Source organism: Agelaius tricolor, unplaced genomic scaffold (genome assembly GCF_023055355.1).
Source record: "Agelaius tricolor isolate 1412-34295 unplaced genomic scaffold, bAgeTri1.0.p SCAF_25, whole genome shotgun sequence".
Taxonomy (NCBI): domain Eukaryota; kingdom Metazoa; phylum Chordata; class Aves; order Passeriformes; family Icteridae; genus Agelaius; species Agelaius tricolor.
Genome location: NW_027269285.1, coordinates 1,087,469 through 1,104,549, shown reverse-complemented (window position 1 = coordinate 1,104,549; position 17,081 = coordinate 1,087,469). Strand labels below are relative to the sequence as shown.

At 55.9% G+C, this 17,081-nt stretch overlaps 1 protein-coding gene across 2 annotated transcripts; it reads left to right on the top strand.

Moving 5' to 3' along the window:
• Nucleotides 1-477: 477 nt before the first annotated feature.
• Nucleotides 478-2,770, top strand: MRPS23 (mitochondrial ribosomal protein S23). 2 transcript variants are annotated; one of them, XM_071447808.1, is made up of 5 exons: nt 479-636; nt 723-887; nt 1,624-1,701; nt 1,809-1,932; nt 2,412-2,770. In XM_071447808.1, the coding sequence occupies exons 1-5, from the start codon at nt 584-586 to the stop codon at nt 2,547-2,549; spliced, it is 558 nt and encodes a 185-aa protein (XP_071303909.1). In that variant the 5' UTR covers nt 479-583; the 3' UTR covers nt 2,550-2,770. The 2 variants fall into 2 exon arrangements, with proteins under 2 accessions (XP_071303910.1, XP_071303909.1); XM_071447809.1 differs by lacking the exon at nt 1,624-1,701 and having other exon boundaries at nt 478-636; nt 1,758-1,932.
• The last annotated feature ends 14,311 nt before the right edge of the window (nt 2,771-17,081 follow it).

The following is a 17,081-nucleotide window of genomic DNA, read 5'->3' as shown; positions in this document are numbered from 1 at the left end:
CGGCGGCCTGGGAGCAGGGATGGGATGCGCTTTCCTTCCTTGCCCTCGGTTCCCGAGCTGCACCCAATGCCCGGGAAGAGCTGCCTGCAGGGAGGCTGGGGCTGCTGGAGCTGCTGGGGCTGTACACCGACCTGGAACACACCCTGGGATCCTCTGGGGCCGCTCTGCCTGCTGGGGCTGCCCGGGGCGGGATGCGGCCATGGGGCAGCCCCGGACAGGGCTGGTGCGCATCCCACTGTCCTTCGATGTGGATCCCATGTCCCCTGTCCTGATCCCACTGTCCCCTGTGCAGATCCCATGTCCCCTGTCCAGGACTGCTGGAGCTGCCCGGGCTAGGGCCGAGGCTGTCGGGGCACACCGGGGCCGGTCGCGTCTGTCGCGACAGCGCTAAACGGATGGGGATAACCCGGCTCGGCCATCGGCTGGCGCTGCCTGGGCACCTTCCCCCGCCGCCGCTCGGCACTCGGCCGCGTGCCCTGGCGGCCGCTCCGGTTCCGGTTCAGTTCCCATTCCATTTCCGGTTCCGCTTCCGGGTGCGCGGCAGCACCGGGCCGGGCTCCGGGGCCCGTCCGGCGGGGCCGCCATGGCCGCCACGGCCGGGAGCCGCACGCAGAAGATCGGGAGCGTGTTCAGCCGGTGCGGGGGGGGTTCAGCCGGGCCGGTTCCCGGTTCTCCGTGAGCGCGGCCCGCTGAGCCCCCCCTGAGCCGCCTGTCGCCCGCAGGGCGCGGAACCTGGTGCGCATCGGGCTGCTGCGGAAGCCGCTGTGGCTGGACGTGTACGCCGCGTTCCCGCCGCTGCGGGAGCCCGTGTACCGCGTGCCGCGGCCGCGCTACGGGAGCGGGGACCCCATCGGAGCCGTGTTCTACCGGGAGGACACCGTGCGGGCGTGGGTGCAGGGGAACCGGGGACATTGGGGTGAACCGGGGGGGTTTGCGGTAAATCGGGGTTGTTTGTTTTGTTAATAAATCGGGGCCGTTTGGGGATAAATCAGGGTGGGTTTTTTTAATAATAAATCGGGGTGTTTTTAATAATAAATCGGGGTGGTTTTTGGAATTAATTGGGGTGGGGTTTTTTTAATAAATCGGGGTGGGTTTTGGGATAAATCAGGGTGGGTTTTTTTTTAATAAATCAGGATGGGTTGGGGGATAAATTGGGTCATTTTTTAATAAATCAGTATGGTTTTGGAGATAAATGGGGGTGGTTTTGGGGATAAATTTGGGTTGTTTTTTTAATAAATGGGGGTGGTTTTTCTGCCCTGCCCTGCCCTGTGTTTCTAACGGAGGTGGAGGCTCCTCTGGGCTCCAGAGCTGCTCTGACCCCCGGCTGCTGTGATTAACCTAAATTTATTAACACAGTTTAATAAAGAGCTGGAACAAAGCTCTGTGGAATCCCAGACAGGTTTGGGCTGCCAGGGACCCTGAGGGCCACCCAGTGCCACCCCTGCCATGGCATGGACACCTCCCACTGTCCTCCAAGCCCATCCAGCCTGGCCTTGGGCACTGCCAGGTGTTCATAAAGGCTCCTGAGAAAAGGAGGAACAATTATGTGCATACTCTGACTCTGCTCTGTCTGTTTACTCCTGATTTAGCTGCAAAATCTAAACAGTTTCCTTTTCTGAGCAGGAAGTTTTACAAAGTTTATGGCAATGGCCCCAAACCTTTCGATCTGACACAGTTAAACTTCAAATCCACCTGCCAGAGGTAAGATGATAATTAAAACAGGAATGTTCCTGAGGCTGCCCCCTTCTCCCCTTCAGTCAGGGAACCAGAGCATCTCCTGAGTGTAAAACAGCAACTTTGCAATCCAGGTTTGTTGAGAAATACAATGAACTGAAGGAAGAGGGGAAAATTGAAGAGGAGAAATTGTTTGAAGAAACAGGAAAAGCCCTTTTAGCCAGTGGGATCCTTTTACAGAGAAGAGGAGTAGACAAAGTGAGTATGAAATACCCACAGAATTCCTTGGCTGGTGGATTGACAAAACCCCACTCCCAGGCCCTTAGTGCTGCATTGGTGTGAATGAAACCCTCAGCACAGCAGTCACACATCTGATGGTCTTAAAGGAAACTTTCCTCCTGGCCATGAACAGGTCTGGCCAAGGCTGAGGCACTTGGGGGCCAGAAAAGATGTTTTTCTGGAGATTAAATTGAATAACCATTCAAACAATCCACAGTGTATCTGTATAAAGCATTTGGAACTTTGCAGATTTGCTGTTGTATTTTGAATTTTTCCATGTTTTAGCTGGAGGTCAGCAGCCTCTCTGGGAATGTGGTGACACTGTGTTGTGCCTCCACAACAATCTCAGCGTGAATTAAACTCCTTTGGGACACACAGAGTGCTGCTGCTCCCCTCAGTCACCCTTCAGAGGCTTTTTTCCCCCTGTTTTATGGGATCTTTGCTGTCCTTCCCTGCAGGGTGCTGGACCCAGGGATGCTGCCTTGCAGCCCCAGCTCCAGGCAGGGCTGGGGGAGCTGCAGGAGAAGAGGAAGGATGGGCAGGAGCAGCCACCAGAGCTGGCAGGGACACAGAAGGAAAATCCCTGTCCCTCCTGACAGCCCTGTCCCCTGCCAGCAGCCACTCCAGCCCTCCTTGGGGACATTTCCCTGAGGAACAGGATCCTGGTGCCCTCCATGCTCCCCTCTGTCCAGCTCCACATTGATAAAGTCACAGAAAATCTTTTTTTTTTTTTTAACGTTCACAACTGTTTTCTGAAATCAAGTTGGAAAACACCGAGTGTAAAATGGAAAATTAAAATTCTCTTTAAAAACTAGAATTCAGCCTGTTCAGGTGTCTGGTGTGCAGTAGTGAAGATGTTTCCTGCTGGGGGAATGCAGATCCTGTTGGATGTGTTCAGCAGCTGTCTCAAGTGTCATCTTTTTATAGCTGATTGAGGAAAGCTGCTATTTATAGAAGTGCTGTAATGTGCTCTTCCCATCCCATCATTTCCTTAAACTCAGAGCGGGATGAGGGGTGGCACTACCAGAGAATTGGGAGCTTTGCAGTTTTTATGGCTCCTGATGAAAGTGGCCACCTTGGAAGAGTGAAAATGGGATGTTCCAGCTGTTTGGTGAGGGAAAGGTGATGCTGCTTGGGAGCAGTCACCGGAGACCTGGCAGGGACAAAAATAACAACCAACAAATAACAACCAAAAAAAAATAACACCCAACCTTGCTGGCACTGGCAGGGATTCTGCCCGTGCCTGCACATCCAGTGGCTGCCTGATCTCTCATTAAACATTTGGCTTGGGCTCTATGAAAAACAAACAGTTTGGTTTGTGTCCTTTCCTTTGAGATTTTTGTTGTTTTTCTTTCGTTTGTGATTCTTTAGCATCCCAGACTGGCACCACCCCACTCATAGGAGTGACTGATGTCCAGCCCCTCCCTCCCTGCCCAGTTTGGTGCTGCTGCTGCTGGGTGGGATGCAGGAGAGCTCGGTGGCAGTGAAAAGCAGGGTGTGAAATGCCCCTGGTTTGGTTTCTGTGCCTTCCTTCACTCCTGGCAGCGATGTGATGGCAGCAGAATTCCTCAGTTATCCTTGGAAGGTCAAACTTCACTCCCAGTTCTGCCCCTGTAGAAGAGCTAAACCCTCTCAGGGTTTGTTACAGAGAGCAAAGATCCCTGTGTTTTAGCACTGATCCGTTTCCACATCCAGCAATAACATCGAGTTTAGAGCCCTCCAGAGCCCTGGGGTGTGCCCTGACCAAGCTGCTGTGCAGACACCCGAGGAGAAAGTTGGAATTGGTTTTATTTTGTGTTGGAAAAAGTCAATCCCCTCGAGGGCAGCTGTGACCTGGGGGAGTGAAGTGAGGAGTTTTTCCTCCCCATGACCACCTGGGGAGGTGATGGGGATCAGCTGCAGGTGGTTAATTACCATGGCCACGGTGATGGCCACAGGTGAGGGCGTTTTGGGGTGATTGCCTCTTGCCGAGGAGCCAAACCCCGGCAGGGGAAGGGCGGGAGGAGCGGCCGGGTGTGGGTGAGCTCCGTGCCCTGCCCCAGCGGTTCGTGCTGCGCTGCCCTGCCGAGTTCACCCCGGGCTTCTGGGCCAGGTACGTGGGCAAACGTGCGGGAGAACCTGGAAACCTGTGCGGGACCCCGTGTTTCAGTGAAGGGGAGAGAGGGAGGGAGAGCTGTGCCATGGTGTGAATGTGGGAATTCTCTGCTGGAAGCTGCCAGGGCAGGGCAGGCTGTGGGTGATGGAGAAGCTGAACATTGGAACGTTCAGCGCCGTGGATTTGCTGTGTCTGGTGGGTGCCGGGGACCCCCACGGGGTCAGGGATGTGAGCGTTTGGTGCAATTCGGTCAAACCAGTTAAACCAGCGAGTCTGAACGGGCGCGTTCGCCGGGCTGGAGGCTGATGCCGATGCTCGGGACCTGCTGTACCTGCGGGAATTAAATTAAGAAGTTGTGGGCAGCAGCCGGGGGGCGATTTGTCACTGTGGGGGCGCTTTCCCGGCAGCGGGAGCGGTCGGAGGGCCCCGCAGCCCCCGGTCCCCCGGCGCTCCCCGCTAGGTGGGAGCCGCGCTCCGCGCTCCCGGCACCGAGCGGCGGCCGCTCCCGAGCCCCGCCGGGCACCGCAGCCGAGGAAATCCGTGCGGGAGTCCCGGCTGCGAGTCCCGGCTTCACCGGGAGATATCCGAAAAGGGAGCGGGGGATGCACCGGGGGAATGGCAGTGATGGAGAGGGCAGGGGGTGCGGGATTGGTGCCCCGGGCAGGGCAAAGGCTGCTCCGGGCGCTCCAGGGCTGTGCCCCGTGCCCAGGACAGCTCCTGCGGGCCGCCGATGTCCCCGCAGCCGTCGGAGCGCTCGTTGCTGCCCGGCCGTGGCCAGCCCAGCCCGGTGACCTTTCCTGCGCCCATTCCGGAGCGTCCTCCCGCGGGCCGGGGCGGCTCCTCTCTGCCTGCCGGGCTATTTGCGGTGATAGCGAATGCCGGAGGATCGCTTACACAGAGCCCTGGCTCCCGAGGCTCCAAAGGCAGCGGGCAGGGACACCTTCCACTGCCAGCCTGAAGGTTCTCCAAGGCCAGGTCCCAAACACGTGAGCTGAGAGTTTCGGGGTGCAGAGCTGCCTGCCCGCTGGCAGCATGCAGGGGTGACTGCAGCGATCCCCCAGGGATGCTGCAGCATTCCTTACACCGCTGTTTCCCCGGGCAGTGCAGAGGTGTCCTGCTGAAGCAAACACCTCCAGTCCCGCACATCAGGGCTGCAGAGCCGGGCTCTGAGCTTGGGCTCTGTTTAACCCACAGGCAGCGGCTCCCAGAGCCCTGCTCAGCCCCTTCACGTGTTCCTGGGCTGTGGATTATCTCCTGGTATGTGTTGAGGGCAGGGGAACTAAGGATTTAATAGGATCAGGTCTAATGTCTGGAGCAGCCAAAATAATTCATCAGCTTTGCTGGAAAAACAGGTGATCTGACCTTGCCAATGCCAAGCTTCACCGAGGCAGATAATGAAGGGTTTAGTGTTCAAGGAACATGGCTCCAAATAAGATATAAAATTGTTGGCATTGCCACTCTGTGGAATCCTCTGGGGTTTGCCTCTGCCCAAGCCTGCTGAACACACACATTTGGTCTTCAAACCTGCCCTGTTTTGAGCTTTGGAATATTCCAGAAATCTGTATCTGTTAGGAAGATGGCTGTGGAATCAGAGCAGGGTGCTGGCTCAGGTGTGCTGTGTTTCCACACTGGAGTGGCTCCTGCTTTGCAGGACCTGGGCAGGGTCAGTTCTGCCACCTGCCTGGTTCTGGTTCTAAACTGGGGCTTTTTAACGAACTGGGTTTGGTGGTTCTTGTAGTGTTTTGCTTCTGCAGCACCAGCAACGTCCATGACACAGAAATTCCTGCCCCGAGGGTTCTGGGCTGTGTGGGGTGCAGGACAAAGCCCCTGGGCAGGGCAGGAGGGTCAGATCAAACCAGTGCGAGCAGCAGGCTGAGCTCAGCAGCGGCTGACAGAGCTGCTGCTGCTGTTTCACCAGTAGATGTTGAGTCCTGGCAGGGCTGACGCCCTCGTTGGTCAGTTCTGACCCAGGGATGGCAGCCGGGCCCCTCTGGCCGGGTCACCTGGTGGAGCTGAGTCCCGAGGGACCCCGGCTGTGGGGTGAGCTCACTCTGGGCACAGCAGTGTGTTCAATGAACATTTCAACAACCGTTCCAAGAGGGGCCAGGCTGTGTGTGTCCCACTGCCCAGCCTGGCTGCCAGGGGCTGCTTTGCTGGCAGAAAGGGAAGAGCTGCCCCAAGAAACCCCTGCGGCCCCATCCCGGTGAGCTGTGGCCTCTGTGTCTGCGGTGGGGCTGCTGCCCTGGGGCCAGGGTCACTGCCCCGAGCCGGGGGTTTGCAATCTCCCTGTCCCCAGCAGTGACCCGGCTGTCCCTGTGCTGGGGGGTCCCACAGGAGCCCAGGGTTTGCAATTTCCCCATCCCCAGCAGTGACCCGGCTGTCCCTGTGCTGGGGTGTCCCGGGGTTTGCAATCTCCCCATCCCCAGCAGTGACCCGGCTGTCCCTGTGCTGGGGGGTCCCACAGGAGCCTGGGGTTTGCAATCTCCCCATCCCCAGCAATGATCCCGGCTGTCCCTGTGCTGGGGGGTCCCGGGGTTTGCAATTTCCCTGTCCCCGGCAGTGATCCCGGCTGTCCCTGTGCTGGGGGGTCCCGGGGTTTGCAATCTCCCCATCCCCAGCAGTGATCCCGGCTGTCCCTGTGCTGGGGGGTCCCGGGGTTTGCAATTTCCCCGTCCCCAGCAGTGACCCGGGCTGTCCCTGTGCTGGGGGGTCCCACAGCAGCCCGGTGCCTCAGCTGCCCTTGGCTCTGTGTGTCCCCTGTGCTGCTGCTGCTGCCTCTCTGCATATTGCAAGCTCATTCTGATGTGCGCTAATGCTATTATCCTCCAGAAATTGAAATCAAGTCTGAACCTATAATGTTTCACTGGGAGGGAATTGGGGTTATATATTCCTGTGTACAGCAGCATTCTATTTCAGTCATAGCATTTAATTATGATTGGTGTGTTAGTGCCCACCAGAGCATAACAAATTGTCATTATGTTATTCTGCTGAGTCTAATTTAATTGGCAAGTTGTCACAAAAGCAATTATCCATCATTTATTTTGTTGCCATAACCACATCTTGGAGAGCACCTGCTGTCTGAAGTGGAAAGGCTCTGCAGTCTCTTGGTCCTGGATTTCTTCCACTTGCCTGACACAAAGACACCATTTCCTCCTCTTATTTAAAAACATGTTCCTCGCTTCCCAGCGTGGGCTGGGAATGCTGGAGGGGATGCTCTGTGCAGCTGGAGCCCTGCTGGGACATCCCGGGGCTGCTGTGACCCACGGGGACCTTGGGGACAGCCCGGGGTGGTGCTGAGGTGTGGGAGCCTCTCCTCACTTCTGCAGAGCTGGGATGAACTAAGGACAGAAAGGAAAGCTCTGAACGAGACATTCCCTGCCTGGAGTGAACACAACTCTTGGCTTCTTGCAAATAATTTTGGGTGAAAACAGGGAGGGGGCAGAAAGGCCCCTGAGCTGCTGGTGGTTTATTTTGGTGTCTAAACACACAGAGGTGTTTGGAGGAGCTGCAGGCCCTCGCAGCCTGGCTGGTTGTGGAGCTGCTCAGCTAAGGAACAAGCACCCAGCTTTGGGGCTGGTGCTGTCCATCCCCAGCCTGGGGCACCTCCTGGCTGCCCTTCCCTGGCTCCCAGGGCCGCTGGAATCCATCCCAGGGCCTGCCAGGGCTGCTCTCCACGGAGCCAGTCTCAGATAAGGCATCTGGGCTCCCAGGGAGATTAGGAGCTGGCAGGGGAGATTAGTGGCTCCTTATAATCCAGCAGGCAAAGCAATCTCAGACTTCCCGAGAGCAACCCCAAAGTGCTGATTTTCTCCTTCCTGAGATGGCACGTGGCTGTGACCTGTTCACTTCAGAGATTTTTGGAGATTGCATCCCAAAATCCTGCAAGGCTAATGCAGACTCATGAACTCAAAGCCTGTGACTCACTGTGATAAATGGGTAAATAAATGAAAATCTGTTCTGATGTCTGTATTTCTGTGAGTTACTCCCCTCTCCGCCCTGTCTGTAATCTCTTCCCCTCTGGTAGTTCTGATTAGCTGCTAATGAGGAAAGATGATTTTGTAGTTAAAGCACAGAGAGAGGGTTTTGTTCCTAGTTCTGCTTTTTTAAAATTCTCCCTTCCATGCCTTGATTTTTCCCAATCTGTGGGCCCGGATAGTGTTGATTTAAGATGGTGTGAAGTTAAATTAATCCACATTTGCAAACCAATTTGTTTCAAAGGGAGGGGTACAGTGACTTGGAAAGGAGGGATCACAAATTTTCCCTCCTGGTGCTGCTGCTGAAGATGAGCACTGTCCTTGTCTCAGCTCCCAGCAGTGACAACCTGGCCCTGGCCAAGCTCTGTGCTCACAGTCCCCAGGGGTCTGCAGGTGTCCCTGCTGTGCCTCTCTGCTCACTGCCCAGTGCTGGATCTTGTCCCTTTTCCCTGTGCTGGTTGAGCCCCGTGGTGGCTCTCAGCAGAGCTGGGGGCTGTGGGGCAGGGTTAAACCTGCAGCCATGCCAGCAGGTATTTGTGTGTCTGATTTATGGGTGAAATTCCCCGCCATGGAGGAGGCATCGTGGAAGGGCTGAGTGTGATAAATAACTCATTGTAATGTATTATTTAGCAAATTATAATGAAAAGCAGAAAATACACAGAGGGGAGCAGACAAATGCGTTCCCCAGCTGGCAACTTACTGATGGTTTAGAGCCAGAAAATGGATATTTAAGAGCGTTTGGGAATTTCCATGGCTTCCCCGGGAGATAAATCACCTTTCTGCAGATGGATTTACTGGGTGCCCCGCTGCTGGCTTTGACCCTGCGGGAGGAAATCGCCCCAAGAGCTGGGGAGGGGACTGGACCCGAGCCCCGTGTGCTGCCCTGAACCAGAGCTGCTCCCCAGGAGGGAAATCCCCCGGATCCCTTGGTCCTGCAGCTGCTGGCAGCAGGGACAGGCACGGAGTTCGTGCTCGGGGTGAGGCAGGCGGGCTGGGCTGGCTCTGCGGGGCATCCACCGGGGGATCCCCATCCTCCCTGCGGGGAGGGCGGGGGGCGAACCCCAGCCTTCCCGGGCAGTGATTCCCGGCTCTCCAGCCTTCCCGGGCAGTGATTCCCGGCTCTCCAGCCTTCCCGGGCAGTGATTCCCGGCTCTCCATCCTTCCCTGGCCCGAGTTTTCCCGGCTCTCCAGGTTTCCCGTTTCCCGTTCTCTGCCGGTGCCGCGGTGGCACCAGGGGGTGCTGCCTGATCGCGCTCGGCGCTGCCACCGGCACGGCAGCGGGAAGGTGACTCTCCTTTACCCGTTCCAGCGGGAAGGTGACTCTCCTTTACCCGTTCCAGCGGGAAGGTGACTCTCCTTTACCCGTTCCAGCGGGAAGGTGACTCTCCTTTACCCGTTCAGGGGGAAGGTGACTCTCCTTTACCCGTTCCAGCGGGAAGGTGACTCTCCTTTACCCGTTCAGGGGGAAGGTGACTCTCCTTTACCCGTTCCAGCGGGAAGGTGACTCTCCTTTACCCGTTCCAGCGGGAAGGTGACTCTCCTTTACCCGTTCCAGCGGGAAGGTGACTCTCCTTTACCTGTTCGCTGGTGTTTTTTCCGCTGTTATCCCGGTTTGAGTGCTCCCATCTCCTCCCCCGGCCGGACAGCGCTGCCGGGGCGGGTTCCTGTGGCAGCATCCCGTGCGATGCTCTCTGCTCCTCGCTCCTGAGATGTTTAAAACTCTGCGCTTCGGAGGGGTGAAGCGCATCCCTGTGCGGCTGAGCTGTGCCTGCCGGCCCGGCAGGGCTCTGCCTGGCACGGCCGCCGCCCCGGGGCCATCCCGGGCTGTCCCCTGGGCTTTCCCTGCCGGGAGCAGCTGCCCCGAACCTCCAGACGCTTCTCCAGCCCAGCTGGAGCTGCCTTGGCAGGGGCCACAGCGGGGTTTGGGTGCTGAATTTCCCGCTGGTGGCCGGCCCGGGGCTCCCGAGGTCCCCTTTGGGCTGTGGGTTTATCCCAGGGCTGGGTTTATCCCGGGGCTGTACGGAGGGGAGAAGATAAGAGAGACTCGGAGAGAACTTGACTGGGTGACTAAGATAAATTCACTGCACTACAGGAAATCGAAATGTGAAATAAAGATCTCAAGCAAGTGAAATATTTAAAAAGATACAGAAGTTGGGTGTGCATGGGAGCTGCCGGGACCGGCCCTTATCAATCCATCACTGGCCTGGCTGGATTTTATAAAAGATAATAGGGTGGAGGGAGAATTGAAATAGAAACTATCCATTACCGGCGCCTGAATGACAGGTTCTCTGTGCAAAGTAAGATCATAATTAACAGCAGAGAGACTGAAAGTTTTCTGCTTTCTGCTGCTGTTTGTTTTCCTTCCTGGCACTGTGGGGCAGGGTGGGCACATGGAGGGGCCCAGGGGGAATTTCTGTGGTGCCACAGCCTCTTCTCCAGGTACTTTCCATGTGCCTTTCTCGAGGGGCTCTCCAGAACGGCAGCTTTATAAAAATGTGCTTGATTTTGCAATTCCTTGGGTTAAAAAGGTTATTTGAGCTCCACCTTTTGCTGCTGATGGCTCTTTATTTTCTCCAGCCCCCAAAAATACAGCCAAGATGCCCAGCCCTGCTCTGTGGGACACAGGGAGGGTTGGAAAAGCAAGTCACATCTTCTTAACCCCTTTCTTTGCTCTGCTCCAAGCCCCGTTTGCAATTTCTGGTGATGAAATCCGCAGGAGCCAGGTTGTGTTCCCTGCCTTTAAAACGTCCTTCAGAGCACAAAGGCTCGGCTGAAAACGTCTCGGAATGTTTTTCCTCCTGGCTCATTTAATTTGGGAGCAGCGGCAGGAGCGCTGCTGCCATCGCTCCCAGTATTTGGGAATGTGGAATTGCAATGAGGAGAGGAATTAGTGGAGCAATTGGAGTTGCAATGAGCGTAGATTGGGTGGATTGGAATGCTGGGGAGCTGTGAGCAGGCATGGCCAGCCTGACAGGGAAATCATCTATAAAACCTAATGGAAGAGCTGAGAGAAAGGGAATAGCAAACTCAGGCTCGTGGCGCTGGGAAGGAAATCATCCTAATTTGCTTGTGTTTAGTAACCCGAGACATAATTAATGGCACGAGAAGGGACGTTTTGGGAAATGCGTCTTGTGCCTGTTGTGCAAGGCTCCATCTCTCCCACGGTGTTATCCCACAGCTGGCTCCAGGGCTGCTGCAGGTTTGGTCAGCACCCAGAGCAAACCAAATCCCCGTCCCGCAGGGCTCTGCCTCCCCTCTGGTGTCACAGGAGCTCAGAGGGGTCGGGCAGGTCGCCGGGAGGAGCCTGGGTCACTCTGTGACCTCCGTTCCTCCCTTCCAGGGAGGAATCCCGGCAGTGCCAGGGGCCTGGGAGTCGATGATCTCTGATGTCCCCTTCAGCCCGGAGCATTCCGTGGTTCTGTGACCTTGAGCGGAGCAGGGCTGGTCCCAGCCTGCCTGGTGCTCCAGGGGTGATGCGGGAGTGCGGCCCCACCATCTGCCCGTGCCCGAGAGGGCCCAACAGGTTGTCATGCACAGCGCAGAAATGGAGGAATGGGCTCATTTCGGAGATGAGATGGCTTAAAAACGCCCAAGGCAGAGGAGATGGGCACATCATCATCGTTATCTTGGTCTCTGCCGCGGCGCCGCGCTGCGATGTGCTCCAGGATCGGTGCGGGCGTGTGGGGGGAGCTGCCCTGGCCTTGGGTTTGGAAATGAGGGCAGACAGAGCTGGTGCTGCTCCGGCGCGTTAATTGGTCCCGTTAATTGGGCGGTAACCTTTGCACGAGCTTTGGAAAACCCTCGGCTGTGCGAACCCACAGCCCGGGGCACAGAGCATCGCTGGGGACAAGGTCCTTGGGCTGGGGAGAGGTGCGGGGGCCTGGCCCGTCCAAAAACTTGTGTGACCCCAAAATTCTGCTCCCTAACTCGGGCTGGTTCCCTCCCGGCAGAGCCTGGGCTGGCCGGAGCCCCGTGTCCCCCATGTCCCCCCATGTCCCCTGTGCCCCCCATGTCCCCCTGTGCCCCCCATGTCCCCCCATGTCCCCTGTGCCCCTCGCAGCCCCTCCTCGCCCTGGAATCAATCCCAGCGCCCGCCGCCGCCAGATTGCCCTGTCCGTTCCAATGATCTTTAACTCCGTTTTTCCCCGAGCAATCAGCAGCGTTTTCTCCTCGTCCAGGTGGTCTTTTCCCATTTCGCTCTCCGCGCTCCCAGCACCCAGGGCAGTCACATCTCATCACGCCTTTTCTCAGGCCATTTGTGGCTGCAGCTTTTCCTGTTGCCATCCATTTAGCGGCGGCTCCGCTCCCCCCGTGCCCAACGCAGCTTCTGGGGATGGAAATCAACCCTGGGAGCCTCAGCAGGAGCGAATGCAAACCCCCTGCAGGCCCTGCCCGCCTGCTTTCCCTGCTCCCCAATTTCCTACCCCTTAAAAAAGCTCCTTCCTAGAGACACTGTTGGAAAGCAGAGGGAAATCTGGAAATCTGGATTTTTAGGAGAGGCTTAGTGGCTGCTGAGGAGGTAAAGACTGAGAACCTGCAGTAAAAATGCTTTACCAACGGCTGAATAATAATAATAATAATAATAATAATAATAATAATAATAATAATAATAATAATAATAATAATAATAATAATAATAATAATAATAATAAATTAATAATAATAATAATAATAATAATAATAATAATAATAATAATAATAATAATAATAATAGGTGGATATTGGGAAGGGATTCTCCTGTGAGGGTGCCCAGAGCAGCTGGGGCTGCCCCTGGGTCCCAGGCCAGGCTGGGCAGGGCTGGGAGCACCTGGGGCAGTGGGAGGTGTCCCTGCCATGGCAGGGCTGGCACTGGGGGGGCTTTGAGGTCCTTCCAACCCAAACCATTCCATGACTCCATTATAGCAATAATGAGAATAAATTCAATATCGAGCAGCATCCTTGGGCCACCTTTCCAACTCCTCGTGTCCTGCCCTGCCAGCTCCCTCCTGCTCTCCTCTGGGTGTCCCTGCCCATCCCTGGTGCTGCAGGGGATTCCTGCCCCCTGCCCATCCCAGGGGAGGATATCCCAGAGCCCCTTCTGCTCCCAGCCCCTTCTGAGGTCCATGCTCATTAAAACAACAGCTTTGTTCTGGTCCTCAGCTCGCCCAGGCTTCACCCTGGACTGAAAATCATGGAGCAGCAGATTGCAAAACACAGGATTGTCTGTGCTGCGTATCAATAAAAAAGAAAAATACCAGGATATGGGGATAAAAGATCAGTTAATTGGGAGCGCATCCTGTCTGCCCTGCACCGAGCATCAACTCAGCAAAACGCTTTAAGTGTGTGATTAAACACAAAGTGTCTCCTCAGCCCCTGGCTGTTCAGTGGAGCAGTTTAGCAGCGCTGAGGTGTTTGCTGAGCAGGGCTTTGCTGCCTCCCTGCTTTTCCTGGGGCACCAGAATTAAACCCACGTCGCTATCACCTATTAATAAGGCAGCAAGTGGCCGCAGCAGCCCTTGTGCAGAGCAATGGAGCTCATCATTTTTCTATATAGGAGCAATTAAGCTGCACCAGGAGGCCTGTGTCTTTATATCATCACCTAATGGCAGTGCAGAAGTATTCCAGGGGAGGAGAGGGGGGGAAAAATCACATCCATATTTAATTGGTAAAGTTATCACCTTCGCTTCAGAGCCCGAACTCGCAGCCCTTTGGCCAAGCTCCAAGGCAGATCTATTTCCCCCGGCTGGGAAGCGAGGAAAGTGTCCTTACATTGTGCTTCTGCAACAAAATAGCGTTTGAGAGCTCCTGAATGTGCTCCCAACTGCAGTAAATAACCGATGGTCTCTGCTCTTTGCAGCAAATGAAGATATCTTTGAGCTGTTAGATCCCTTTCGGGTTTTTTTAAGGAAATTATTTGTCTTATTATTATTCTCCAGCCCCACACTTGCCTGTCAGATTAAATTTTTTATTGCACTAAACCGCAGAGCCATCTGGAGCCCCTCACATCCCAGAGCAGCCTGGCCCTTCCCTTCCCTTCCCAGCCTCCTGATTCCTCCCAAGCTCTTTATTGTTATGGCAAATTGTGCACCCTGTTGTTTCCATCCAGGTGTCCCTGGGGCTCTGTTTGTCACACCCTGGTTGGGCACAGGGGGAGTTCCAGGGTCTGGCTCTCCCTGCCCATTTAAATCCCTCCTTTTGCAGCTCCTGCATCCCCTGCCAGCCCCGAGGGCTCTGGGATGGGGAGGGGGCAGGAATCCCCTGCAGCACCAGGGATGGGCAGGGACACCCAGAGGAGAGCAGGAGGGAGCTGGCAGGGCAGGACACGAGGAGTTGGAAAGGTGGCCCAAGGATGCTGCCCGATATTGAATATATTCTCATTATTGCTATAATGGAGTCATGGAATGGTTTGGGTTGCAAGGACCTCAAAGCCCCCCCAGTGCCATCCCTGCCATGGTGGCCCCGAGGCTGAACTGGAATAATTTCATTTCTGTCCTTGTGCCTTCCTCTCTCCCTCCCTCCCTCCCTCCCTCCCTCCCCAGTGGAGCTGGGGATCCCCAGGTGCCCCCATGTCCTGCTCAGGTGTCCCCATGTCCCTCCCCGGGTGTCCCCGTGTCCCTCCCCGGGTGTCCCCGTGTCCCTCGTGGCCCCTGAGTGCCAGCAGAGCCCCGTGTCCCTGCCAGGGCCCGTGTCCCTGTCGCTGTTGGCTCGGTGGCAGCAGTGACAGTGACAGCTCACAGCCAGGGTGCCAGAGCAGCTCTGGCTGCCCCCTCCTGGCTTGGCCCCCCAGCCCTGCCCAGCTGGCACTGCCCTGTGGCAGGGGGGTTCCCTCACTGAGCTCTGGAGAGTCAGAGAAAGAGGAAAAGAGAAAAAGGAGAGGGGAAATATCGATGACTTCCATCTCCTCGAGCCCAGTAACTAGTTTTTGACACTTCTCTGCCACTCCAGCTTCACAAAGCCACAGCTCTCTGAAGATTAATTGATGTAGGCCACTCAACCTATTTTCAAATCCCTTTCAGTTACCATTTAAAACCTTCTGATTTATTTTTTTTGATAAAGTCACCGAGGCTTTTTATGGATTCTCAAATGATTGTCCAGCTTGACAAATTGGATTCTTAAAGCTGGTTCTTTCAAGAAAAGGATGTGGTCTGACAAGACAAGAAATAGCTCATCTTTGAGACAGGGGGATAAATAAAAAAATAAAATAAAATCCCATTCTTCCAGTCAGGTGTAGCTCAATGGGTGTCTTGCTCCTGGCTGATAATCTTATCTGGCTCTGATGGGAAGGGACCCACACAAAGGGGCCTGGCCGGGCTGCAGGGCTGATACGCTGCTGATGAATAGTTCTGTCCGGGCTGCAAAGGTGATTAATGCCCGGGGGCCGGCCCGAGCCCTCCCCTCCCTGCTGCTGAGCGCTGATGGATCTGGATCGGGGCTCCTGCATCAGCTGGGCTCTGTCCCCCCACCCTGTGCTGCTTTGTGGGGCTCTGTCCCCCCTGTGCTGGCTCTGTGGGGCTCTGTCCCCTCCCTGTGCTGCTTTGTGGGGCTCTGTCCCCCCTGTGCTGCTTTGTGGGGCTCTGTCCCCCCTGTGCTGCCTTTGTGGGGCTGTGTCCCCTCCCTGTGCTGCCTTTGTGGGGCTGTCCCTGACGCTAACATGGTGTCACCCCAGGCTGGTGTGACCCTGGCATGGTGTCACCCTCACCTGGTGTCACCCTGCTGGCCTTGCTGTCACCCTGACCCAGTGGCACCCTGCCATGGTGTCACTCTGGCCCAGTGTCTGTCACCGTGACCCGGTGTCATCCTGACCTGGTGTCACCTTGACCTGGTGTCACCCTAGCCCAGTGTCACCCTGACCTGATGTCACCCTGCCATGGTGTCATCCTGCTGGCCTTGCTGTCACCCTGTCACAGTGTCACCCTGGCCTGGTGTCACCCTGGCCTGGTGTCACCCTGACCCGTCACCCTACTGGCCTTGCTGTCACCCTGACCCAGTGTCACCCTGGCCCCGTGTCACCCTGCCATGTTGTGACCCTGACCCAGTGTCTGTCACCCTGTCACAGTGTCACCCTGCCCTGGTGTCACCCTGTCCTGGTGTCTGTCACCCTGCTGGCCATGCAGGGCCCCTCAGTGCCCCTGGAGCAGGGCACAGCCCGTGGCAGCAGGGTGGGAAATGCTCCCTCTCTGGGTGAGTAAAGCTTTTCCTCTTTACTGAGTTCCTTCACTGTGGGATCCCCCCTGCATCCCCTGAATCATGGAAATGCCTCCAGCTCCTGCCTGCTCTCTGCACCGAGCAGCTCTGGGTGATGTTTATATCTTATTAAGGTTATTTATTATGATGTCCAGTCTGGTTCTGTAGCACAGGGAGATCATTAACCTCTCCTGCAGTAAAGAGAGCTCTCCGTGTTGTTTTCAAAGCCATTAAAGCTTTGAAAATGCCTCTTTCTTATTTTATTTTAAACTGAAGAACCTACAGGGCTGCAGAACAAACTGCTGACACAGGCTGCTGAAGGGAGGGAGCACAGACCCTCCTGCTGGGTCCCAGGAATTGCAGAGTTTTTGGTTTTCAGAAACACAATTCCCAGGAATTGCAGAGTTTTTGGTTTTCAGAAACACAATTCCCAGGAATTACAGGCTGAGCTGGGCCCCAGGAGGGAGTTTTTGGTTTGTCAGAAAGTTTGGTGTGTTAGTTTTGGTTTGTTTGGGTGCTGGGCGGGTGCTGATGGTGCTGAGAGAGCAGGAGGTGCTCTCAGGAGGGGTGGGAGATGCCGCTGGGGTCTCCAGGCACTCGCATCCCTGGGCCAGCAGCTCTGTGGGCTGCTCCAGGTGCACCACAGCAAATTCCCTGCTCCTCCACCAGGGCCCCAAAGTCACCCATGGGCTGTTGGCACCTTGAGGTGCCACTTTCCCTGCAGTTGTTTCTGGGGGCTCCTTCCCTCCGTGCCCTGGTGAGAGCCAGGAGCCTCCTGTACAGATTGCTGCTCTCAGAGGCTGCACATGGCCCCTTAATGTCTGGTTTTGGTCACTTAACATCTGTTTATGGCCAGCTGATGCCATGGCCAGGTGCTGTGCTGTCATGGGCAGCTG

Coding starts and splice junctions, on each gene's coding strand:
- MRPS23 (XM_071447808.1), top strand. CDS start 584: ATGGCCGCCACGGCCGGGAGCCGCACGCAGAAGATCGGGAGCGTGTTC. Junction 888..1,623: donor CGGGAGGACACCGTGCGGGC/GTGGGTGCAGGG, acceptor TTTTCTGAGCAG/GAAGTTTTACAAAGTTTATG. Junction 1,933..2,411: donor AGAGAAGAGGAGTAGACAAA/GTGAGTATGAAA, acceptor CCTTCCCTGCAG/GGTGCTGGACCCAGGGATGC.